We start from the raw sequence: 11162 nt of genomic DNA on the forward strand, positions 1-11162 counted from the left end.
TCTATCCGGATCTTCAGCATTCAGATTCATTAAACATTTCCCTGGCTGGGCATTATGGAGTGGGTTTGATGAAGCAGCTTTGTGTTACGCTTTACTCATAAAGCCATTGTTTGCTGTAACTTGGTCCAAGTAGGCCTAATCCATTCGCTGACACACTCCCATACGAGACTGGGGAGGGTGCGTGGGGACAGGAGCTGCTGCTCGCTTCTGGGGCCGTTGCTTTCTACATTGCTTCAGCACATAATGATGCAAGCTCCTGTAGGGTGTCCAAGTAAGTAACACAGTTTGAAGGGCAGAAGCTTTGTCTGGCTGGAGCAATCTGGGAACCGGGACACAGCTCCCGAGCATCAGGGTTCAAAGCTCATCGTTGAAATCATCTTCTTTTCCCGTTCTGTGTCAGCACCAGGGCTGTGATTCAGACAGCTTAGCAGTGGTCATCTCTATTGCACGTGCTTTTTCCTTCCATCTGCTCTTCAGCGATTGCTGAGGGAAAGACTTTGTACTTCAGAGGCGCTTACTGTCTAGAGGAAACGTTATTTGAGGAGGCTTTCGTTGAAGGCTTCATCAGTGCAAAACCAAATACACGGTCCTTGCGATTCTGTGCATGGTTTTAGTAGCTGCTGAAGTAGGACGGTGCTTCTTGTTGGGAGTCTTGCAACAGCCACAGCCTGTTTCCCTTTCTGGTGCACTCTGGCTTGCAGGTGTGTGTCACCTCCAGTCCCCATCGCGCTGGAGGCGCTTCCAGAAGTGATCCATCCCAGCACAAGTGCTGTGGGCCTCTGGAGAGGTTTGTGCCCAATCCATGTAGTCTCACCGCAAGTCTGCCAAACTGAATTGAAACATCTTCTCTAAGCACATCCTTTCTGCTGTACCATCCTATAAATTGCAGTAGCGTCCCTTTTCTTAAAGTAGTTTATTAATGCAGTAACTACAAGGGCTACACTTCAGCCCTCTTCCCCTGCCTGAATTTAAGAGTGGAAAAATAGGAACCAAAGAAGATTCCTTCTAGCAGGAAGGCAGTGCCATACTGTTCACTTAAAAGCTCTCCTAGCAGCATTTACTCAGTGGATTTCTGTTTTGAAGGGTCCCAGTTTGTCTAAAATTCTCCCCTGGTCAAACTCTATTTTAATTGCATTTGAAAACGTAGCGGGTTTATTCCAACAAACGCTAACGAAGAGGAGATCTTAGCCCCAGTACATTGGGTGGTCATCTTGAAGCTGAGGCTGATAAATTCTGTGGAACGCAGGGTTTGTTTTAAGCCGTCTTTCAGGAATGTACCCATGACAAATGTCAAAGTCTGTAACGCTGTTGTAGGGCAATCCTGTACTAGTATGTGCCTGTGTCTTAAAGCAGTGATTATCATTGCACTTGCAACCTTTTTCAAAGGCTGAAAATCTGTAAACCAGTGTAAAGCGCACTTGGGCAAGGCAAGTGTGCGTGTTTCTGGATAGAATCTGTACTAGTGCAAATGTTGAGTGCTGTAGTCATGAACTTCTGTTGGCATGTGTGTTCCAGTTAAACAGATTTGATAGGTCTGCACCAGTACAGATACTGCATGCTGTAGGTTGAAGTTTGCAGCAAAGCATGTCTTGCATTCTTCCAGCAAAAGTGCTTTGTTAGCGTAGCTCTTGCATGTTGAAGTGCTAAACTAAGGTATAGCATGTCTCAGTGAAAGAGCTACCAGCTTATCTAACATGCATGTTGTCAGTAAGATAATAACAGGTTAATTTTACATTGCAGTACTGAAGTGCAACACAAAACACTTGGAAGTTGCACTGCAAATCATGCTTTAATTGATGGTGTCTTGAACGTAGCCCACCTAAGCCTTAAAAATTGCCTAGTGCACAGAGGCACACTGCTTTTTTCTAGCACTGCAGGGGTCTTGGCTCACCTTCTGCTTCTGAGTGGTGCAGTAACAGAAGCATTAGTAGTGATTTCAAGGTAGAAGCTGTTTTCCTGCTGCAGGAAACCTAAATATACTGCAGATATTTATACTGCAGATATTTTTACTGCAGTTGGTCATTCGTGAGCCTTTTCAGTTCACTGTGTTGGCTGTAATGAAAAGATGATCTGGACTTAACCCAGCAGGTAGCACCCTGATATGCATCACCCACTGGGAACAAGCAGGGGATTGCTGCTGCCTCTGTGCAGTGCTGAAGCCCCAACTCCCCTGATGTCAGCAACATCTACCAGCTTGTGTAGAGCCAAAATACCTCCAGAGAAAGCTTCTCTGTAAAGCTGTAGCAGGCATTTGGGCTCAGCACGGGGCTGCCCAAGGAGGAACCCAGAAGCAGTGGTGCTGCCAGCTGCCTTGCCTCTTCCTCAGCCTGGGGACCAGAGTGCTTCTTGGCATCTGGGAGATGCCTCTGCACTGAGGCACCCCTCTGTTGGACTCAATTTCAGAGGAGTATCGTGGCTCCTTCTGGATGTAGGTCTTGCAGCTCTGAAAAGGGCATGTGCATTTGGACTAGCAGAGCCCTCTGTCTTTCCATACATGGTATTCTCAAACTGCTCAGTGGAATTCAGGTAATTAGCAAAGGTCTGACCTGCATATGGGTTAGTGCGGTTTAGTCACTGATTCCTGTTTCCCCCAGTGTCACAGAGAACACCTCTGAGTGCTAGAGCTTTGAGTCAACTAAAACAAAGAGTTAGAAGCAGCCAGCTCCCTTTTGGCTGCGATTCTGTAATAGTATGTGCAGAAAACCTAATAAATGAAACAGTGAAATGGAGATGTATTTATAGGGAGATCAGTTTATAGCCTTCATCGTATCCTTATATTAGCAAGCTGGTGTAAGAGCCAAAGGAGGATGTGAGTGGAAGCCTACTACAGAAGCTATAAACTGACATTGCTGCTGTTTAGATGTCCCAGCATCCTTTGCTATCTGTATTTACCTAGGCTTTGTTAAATTCATTCACTCTTAGCTGGGTTCTGTTACACAGAGTTGCAGCTCTGGCGCAGTTCTCTGTACCATACCTTTGTTATTTGTCCTGTCAGGTTTCGCTGCATCAGTTGGGCATGTACCATGTTAAATCGCCTCCATTCAGGTCCTTTTGGGGGGGTCCTCCCCTCACAGTAGCAGGGGGAAGGACATGTGGAGGCATGCGACAGAGAGGAGCTCCCTGCTGGGGGAGGCAGAGCCGAGCTGCTCCTTGCTCAGTCCAAATCCAAAGTCCCCGTGGATTTGCTCTGGGTCCTTTGCAGGAAGCCCTCACTGACACAGAGGATTGGTGCTGCTCCAGCACTGATGCAGCTTCTGCTTTACTCGGTGTGATTGAAACGATTCCTTTCTCTTCATCCTTTTAATTACTTCAGCTTTTAGGGATGGTTTAGTTAATGCTGACAGGTGCTAGAGGAGGTAATGTATTGGGTGCATTTTAAAGAGTTGAGAACTGAAGCATTAGGCCACATCTAGGGAGAGTGACTCTTCCATGTTGTAGGCTCATCTCCCTCGTCATGCAGTGTCCTTCACTGCTTGCTGGGGGAAACTGGGAGTCTACAGCTAACACCATGCTAGAAAACACAGGCTCTAGCCACTAGCAGCAGCTGGAGGAAGTGTGAAGTAAATTGCCTTCACACCCATACCGGTTCTTCTACTCACACATAAACACTTTCTTATGTGAGATTGTGTATCAGGATCAATCTTCCCATATGACTGACTGATTTTCCCTACTGCACTGGGCACAGCATCGAGTTGGCACCGCTTCAGAGACGAGTGGAGACGAGCTCAGTGCTGAGCAGCCCATTTGCCATAACAGCCGGAACAGCAGCAGAATCAGTTCAGGACCCCCCCCATGACTAAACAGGCTAATTCCAGAGCAGAGTCTGACCAGTGTCAGGGACAAACAGGAGCTGGAAAGAGGTATTTCCACATGCGTTTGTGTCAGGTTTCTAGCGGCCCCCTCTTGCGCTTCCAACTGTTTATGGTCTCAGGAACATCTCCCCCTCCTGTCATTCCTCTGGGAGCTGGCTCTTTTGCACGGGAGTTGAGAGTGAGGAATCATTTTGGTTTGTCTGTCTGGAACGGGGTTTGCAATGGAAGTGTTACATAGCTCCTCTTTGTTTTTTCAGAGTGAAAGAATTGAAAAAGGCCAAGGAACTTGAAGATACGCAGCAGCATCCCGTAGCAATGTGACATTGCTTTTCAGACTGTTTTCATTTTCTGTTTTTAGCAGAGACATGCAACAACAACAACAACAAAATACCCACTGCAGGTCTGGGAATACCAGCTGCAGGATTTTAACAGTAATGTTTTGGTCATTGCATTTGCACTTTCATGGACAACTTTTAATTTGTTCAGCAAGACATCTTGGAACTCAATCTTCTGTTGGATCATGGGGAAAAACAAAAGACACCAGGAGGAAATTGTGAGTTGCTTCATTCTCCGAGAAGGAAGAAGCGATTAATTATCCTTTTCATATAGGGCTGTATTAAACAACATGTGGAACTGTACAAATATTATACCAAAAATATTGTTAAGAAAAGGTGGGAATGCACAAGCAACACGAGAATGCTGTTCCTGCACCTGTCGGTCATCTCCAAGCAACTGAAGCTTTGAGAGTCTCAGTGGAGGGGCTTTAGATCAGTCCATCTTTATGGGGTCCATGCATCCTCATTTCCTTCGCACTTCTGTCCTTTGTGTTTTATTTAAATCTCTACAGCACACTTAATGCAACTTTTTTAATCTGCAGGTTTTTAATACATCCCGTGGGAACTTAGAGGAGGGGTTGGTGTGCGAGACAAACGGGTAACGCGAGGAACGGAGAGAGCAGCTTAAGCAAGTTTAAACACTTCTTGTTTTGTTCTTGTTTTACTAGAACCTGCAAACATATCAATTGTCATGTCCTTCCTCTCATGTTCAGCACTTTATTTTCTAGCCTTACTTCCATGGACTGTTGTTTTAATTCAGTTCTTCAAATGGGTTGTGAAACACGTAGCTTTTTATCTTGAGTACTCGTCAAACCTCTTGTCGTTTTGCAGTCACACGCATACGTTGCCTGGACATTTTATACCACCTAAAGATCAGAGTGGTGCTGCATTCTGGCCAGTAACTTTCTTATTTTGGCTACTTCATCAAAATCTGGGCAGTTTCTGTATATATAGAAGGTAGAAATGGAAAATGAGAAAAAAAAACTATTTGAAAGGGAATATATTGATTAATTACTAAATATTTTATTCACAAAGGGTCAATAACTTGGCAAGATAAAATTATTATTTGTATAGTTTTGTCTGAATGAACGAGCAGAGTGTGGATGTATTGTTTGTACATACTGTATATAATAAAACAAAGAGATATGTGCATGAACTCAAGACAAAGAAATGAACAAAGCAAAGCATTAGTGGCTATGGTCTGTACAATGAAACAAAAAAAACTTTATTTCACTATAAAAATCTTTATTTTAAATGTTCTTTAGAAGAACATTTTTGCTAAAGCATGACTTAAATGGCAAAAAAAAAAAAAAAGAGCTGCTGTATTTAGACTTAGGAAAAAAAAAGGCAGAGCAACATTAATTAAAAAAAAAAAAAAGGAAAAAAAGAGAAAAAAAAAAAGGATCTGTTTACATTTGATTTTGGCTACCAGGACCTTGGGTTGGTTGGTTTCATTTCGTTCTTCCTTCCTCCTTCCTTCCCCCCCCCCCCTTTTCGTTCTGGGTATATTTTATTTTGCCAATGGTGCCAAGTAATGTGAATGCTGATATTGCTTAAGAAAATTGAGTTACTTTTGCAAAGCAGATAATCATAAGAGTACAAAGAAACCTGTATCTAGCTTAACACCATACACTCACTCCAATAAAGAACACTTAGAATGAACATAAAACCTTAAAAAAAACAAAAAAAAAACAAAAAAGACAAAAAAAATATTACAAAAGTAGGAAATACGTTTCACATCTTCATCTCTCCTGCTGGAAGTCCGAAAATGTCATAAAATTGCACAAAAAATTTTAAAAAATTCAGTAAAACTTTAAAAAACAAACAAAAAGATGCAAACTGATCTCGTAGGGGTGTCATGGTATATTATTGCTATTTCCACATAGTGAGGAGCCAAAGAAATTAGGTGGTTTGTAAACTGAACTACTCACTTAAAGCTGTCACGCAGTTCTTGGCCATGGGAGCCAGGTTCTGATCTTCAATACACAGGAATGTAAGGGAAGGAACTCCTGAAGTGCGTGGCGTTGCTGTGGGTTCTGCCCGCGTGTCTGAGCTCAGAAGCTGCTCCCGTGCGTTGTTCTGCTCGTGGCAGTTGGCATGGACCGGTGTAAATTTGGGATGTTAGTTTTGGAATAGTTGTTCTTGCTTGATCCCGGCCACCAACGCAATGTGTAAATGTGAGGCTTGTTGTGAAGCCTAAAAATACTCACACATAAGAAGCTTTTAAACTGGTGTCTTTAAAAAGAAGAGTAAGAAACAAAGATTGTTGGGGGGGGGGAAAGGAAAACTGGGGTCAGTGCTCTTGGTGCCTTTTCTATAATTGTACCTGTTTTTAATTACTTCTTTTCACTGCCAGCATTGAATTACAGTAGATGTGCTCTAGCTCATGATCCGAATTCTCGTGTACATTTCTGAACTGCTGCTTTATGACCTGATTCAATTGGAAATGACAAGGAATTGGCCTGGTGCTCACACCTGCCTGTGGGCAGCCTCCAGCCTCCATTCACTGGGTGGAATTGGGACCTGAACCGCTAAATTCTCCTCTCGCGCAAAAAGGGAACAGGAGACGCCGAAGAATTCCCTTTGGAATGAATTGGAAATGCTCTGTATTAATACTGGAAGAACTCGAAGTTTTGAAAGCAAAATGTTGCTCCCATTCACCAATCCGTGACAATATAGAATCGACCTTTTCCTGACAAGAGTAGTGACCTCAGTGGAAATGTTTGAACTCCCTGTCTTTACAGCAAAGTGTTCAGTAATATACAGAGCTATTTCAAATTACTCTTCCAGATCCATGGGCCTGGTGGTGTATCTACCAATCTAGATCCTGCTTCAGCCAAACCTGTAAGCGTGTACTTGCTGTTAAACATGCAAGCAATTCCATGGGCACACTGGAACTACTCGCATGCTTGGGGCTAAGTACGGCTTCGAAGTGCTTTGTTGTGTCGGGCCATAACCCTTCAGTGTACCACTGGGGAGTTAAAGACTCCCCTGCAGTGAAGTGATTCCGCTCACCCTTTTCTTGGTTGTGGAACTTAACGTTTTCGTGGAAGATGAGTAAGTGCAGCTTTCCAGGAAAATTCGAATTCCCAAGTGCTAGGAGCCAGAGCTTCTGTCTTCTGATCATGGAATTGCTCCTTTGTGAAACACATTCGACAGCAGAAATACTGTGTGAAAGAAATACAGAATATAACATGAACCCCCTCTCTGGTTGCACGCTTATGGCAGTTCCACACAATAGCTGGTGCCCAATGGGGGGTCCCCAAGACTTGCATGTAAAACTAGTATAGATGTCTTCTCTTTTGTAAGTTTTATTTTTGTAACCGTGCATGTAAAGCATCACTGAATCAATGGATCTGTTGAAGAACTCAGCTGCTGGAACCATGCAAAATGTTTTGAATTGCCCTTAAAATATGGAAAATGTTTTCTGAATGCTTTATATTCTTTCTGCTGTAAATTAAAAACAAAGAAAATTTCCCCATACAAAGCGTGTGCCTTTCTGTAACCACGTCCCTCGCATCCTGCTGAGTGCTGGAGTGCCCTGTAGTCACTGTGACCGTGAGAAAAGGGTGTTTCTTCTATTACATGACCTGCTTGTAAGTACAATCTAGTTTCTTACGGGTTGTAACCTGAACAGCCCATACCGTGCCCGCAAGCAGGGGAATGGGGGAAGAGTATTGAAGGGCGAACATGGGGGAACATACCTGGGGTGAGATAAAGGCAGTTTAATGGGTGATGGGGGAAAAGGAACGGGATAACGTAAGAACAAGCGATGCAGAGGCGGTCACACGGCACATCCCGGAGCCGAGCGTTCGCACCGCTTCCGAGGCGCTGCCGCATGGGCAGCCGGAGCGCTGGAAGCGCGTCCTGGTGCCGGGGTAGGGGCTGCGTTTGGAACCGCTGCGCTCAGGAAGAGGCTTCATTTCCGACGCTCCAGTCTGGGAGCAGCGGTGAAGGCGGCTTCAGTGCCAAAACAGAGGAGCGGTTGTATTGTGCTGTGCGCGCGCTGCGTCTGAGCCTTGTCACAGGCTTCCTGCTTCCCTTGTTGTGTGTGCGCGCTTATTCTTGCTAAATGTAAGCTAGAAGTCAGCCTGTAAACGTATCCAGTGCTCAGATTCGGCCCTTTCGAGTGTGCACTCAGCAGTGCGTGCTTCTGGTGCAGGCGAAATGTAAATGTGGGAAAGCAAATTGAGTGCAACTAGAGCACGGTGAAAGTGGTGTGAGGAGCACATGCAGAGGTTCGTGCACCTGTTACAGAGGTGCAGGGTGTTGTAGCTGGTAAAGACAAGTGGATGGCCTGAGCTCAGAGCTGAGCGGAGATGAATTCTTGCCTACACCGAGTGCTTTTTCTTTCTTGTGCTTTCTCTTGCTCCGTGTTAACTGCTCAAAGGAGCAGACAGAGGCAAGCGCTGTTAAGTGTGTGTAGTCAGAATTACCGTTAAGCTGCTGTATTTAATACTTTGTAGATTTCTGTAGCTGAAAACTTGGGCCCTATGACCCATTGTAGGAGTTGTCACATGCATTACTGCAAACCATAGTATTAGCTATCCACAGCCGTTTTTAGCATGTTGAGCAATTCAGTGGCAAGATGTCTGGGACACTGCACGACTTACACCTTTTCTCAGTTGTTAAAGCATCACTTCTCCAGCAGGAAACTGCCCCATATTTATTCCAAAGATGCAAGTTCCCAGTTGTCACGAATGTCAGATAACGTGTACAATAAGGGTATTGACTTGAAACCGAAACTGCAGCCTGTCCAAAGGTGAACAGAATAATGGTGACTTTCTTTACTGCAGGTCAGCCAGTGTTCCTGGGAGCTCAAATGTGGCTGCTGGCGGTAACCGTCGTCTTCAGCAGACTCAACACCAAGTAGATGAGGTAAAAGTCTAGTCTGATATCAGCATAACTGTTTTACTTTCAGGAAACTGGTATGATTTATATTGGAAGGGATGTTTTGGGTGGTTTCCCCTTCATTATGTGAAGGGGAGGCCTGGCATCATTCAGCTTGCTTTGTTATACTTGTGTCATCTCAACTCTTGCAAAGGTTAAAAAGGAAATCCCATTCAGCTGGAGGAGGAAGTGGAGCAAAGTTGCTGCTGTCAAATGCAAGCTGCAAATCTAATACTTGAGGAATTGGCATAAGTAAAGATAAAAACCTTTGTTCTCACAGAGGACATGCTTATCTCTCATCAGTAGCAATGGAGGCTGACTGTCAAATATGGCTGACACCTATGGATTTCTGCAGAGCCCAAAAGCCAGGCTGGCTACTGACAGTGGTGTTTGACGTGTGGTTGACTGTCATGTGTATATGCCTCACCTCCTTCTGAAGGGGATCAGGAATTCTGCCCCAGGTTCAAGGGCATGCCAGCACTCCTGGCATTTTAAAGTAGGCATTAGGGACTTCCAGCCACAGGCGGATTTCACAGTTTTGTGTAAGCTTATGGCTGGGTTTACTAAAGGCAATAGCTCCTACTTCTGAGAAAAGCACATTAAGAGTATTGTGTGTTGCTGCCTGTTGCCTGCAGTTGAGTTCCACACTGGTTGGTACAACTGATAACTTTAAGCATTAACTGGTGCAGGTTGTTGACATCATGAGAGTGAACGTGGACAAGGTATTGGAGCGAGATCAGAAGCTGTCAGAGCTGGATGACCGTGCTGATGCGCTGCAGGCAGGAGCTTCCCAGTTTGAGACCAGTGCAGCCAAGCTGAAAAGAAAGTATTGGTGGAAGAACTGTAAGGTAACCATGGCTTGTCTACTATACAGTACTGCAGTGAAGGCTTTTACTATTACAGTCATCTCAAAAGGCAGAAGTGACTTTATCCAGTGTTACTTAAGTTACAGCATCTGTTTTTTACAATGTGGCATAGTGGTTAGATAAAGTAACCAAAAGCTGGATTACCAGTGGTGCTGCTTGGTGCAAGACTGTGTCTGATGTGGTCATGGCCAGAGGGAAACACCTCAGTAATGTGAGGCTTTGGGGAACAGGAAGAAGGCAGCCAAAAATGCATGGGTTGAGTAAAAGTGCAGGAAGTGTTAGAAAGCAGAAAGAGCTCACTCAGACTTTGGAGCTGTTGGCAAAGGTTGGAATTATCTTCAGTGAGCAGCAAAAGACAGTGAAAGACACGGTATAGGGTGAGAGTGGAAATGGTGTTTAATAGTTCTTGACTCCTGCTTGTATGGTCACCTGAGCCAGGCTTTGCATGGAGGCACAGTGGAAAAGGATTCCATCTGCTTTGCCTGTGTGCACAGCCTGCTTTAGAGTGTGCCTTGAGCTTGCATACTGAAGAAGTGTTACTTGCTGTGTTGGATCTAGCACTTGGTGCAAAAGTACCTTGCAGTGGCTGTGTTTCTGTACCCTGAAGGCCAGTTAATGCTGCTGCCTGCTTTGTAGTAAGTGTGTATGGCTTTTTTCACAGATGTGGGTGATATTGATAGCTGTTGTTGTCATGATCATCATCATCATTGTTGGTAAGTTTCACCGAAATGGGGATTTCTCATAGAGCTGGAATAGGTGGTGTTAATTCACTGATGGGTACAGCTTAGATAAAGCCAGGATACTCAGCTGGAAGTATATAAACATGAGTTTGAAATAGCAGTGAGTGGTGAACTGTGACCCCTGTGGGAGCTCCAATAGCTGAATCTCAACCACTTGTGCATTGAAAGGGGTGACAGTGAGAAGAGCAAGGACTTGGAAAGCAGGAACAGCCTTGGTTTTGTACAGCTGTGTGTTGCAGTAGTGTAAAGAGAAATACAATTTCCCTCCCTTGTCCAAGAACTGTTTCTTCATGTCCCCCAGCTTCTGGCTAGGTAAATCCAGGGTATCAGTTCCAAGGGTGCTGCTGTGCTAGTGCACGCGGCCGCCGTGTGTGGGAGCGGGGCCGCCGCGTGCGGCCGCCGTTACGTAACCGGGGCGGGGGCGCGGCGCCTCCCCTCACGGCGTGGCGGGGCCCGGCGCAGGTAGGACCCCGCTGCCGGGCCGCGGGTGGAGGCAGAGCGGGAGGGCCGGGCCGTTCC

The 11162-nt window shown here is 45.2% G+C and overlaps 2 protein-coding genes across 12 annotated transcripts in view; both read left to right on the forward strand.

Annotated features, from left to right (window-relative positions):
* CAMTA1 (calmodulin binding transcription activator 1) overlaps window positions 1–7634 on the forward strand; it is a 223855-nt gene extending 216221 nt beyond the window's left edge. For all 11 annotated transcript variants that reach the window (XM_057410214.1, XM_057410219.1, XM_057410218.1 and 8 more), the window contains one exon: window positions 4070–7634. In XM_057410214.1, coding sequence (XP_057266197.1) covers window positions 4070–4133 — 64 coding nt within the window. In that variant the 3' untranslated portion in view covers window positions 4134–7634. The remainder of the gene's footprint in view (window positions 1–4069) is intronic.
* Window positions 7635–7882: 248 nt separating this feature from the next.
* VAMP3 (vesicle associated membrane protein 3) lies at window positions 7883–10933 on the forward strand. The gene is made up of 4 exons (XM_057410213.1): window positions 7883–8025; window positions 8884–9025; window positions 9727–9885; window positions 10565–10933. Exons 1-4 carry the CDS (start codon window positions 7883–7885, stop codon window positions 10646–10648), a joined length of 528 nt encoding a protein of 175 aa, XP_057266196.1. The 3' UTR covers window positions 10649–10933.
* The last annotated feature ends 229 nt before the right edge of the window (window positions 10934–11162 follow it).

The sequence above is a fragment of the Pezoporus wallicus genome, unplaced genomic scaffold (genome assembly GCF_028554395.1).
Source record: "Pezoporus wallicus isolate ANWC-B61680 ecotype Strahan unplaced genomic scaffold, APGP_CSIRO_Pwel_v1 contig_14862, whole genome shotgun sequence".
Taxonomy (NCBI): Eukaryota; Metazoa; Chordata; class Aves; order Psittaciformes; family Psittacidae; genus Pezoporus; species Pezoporus wallicus.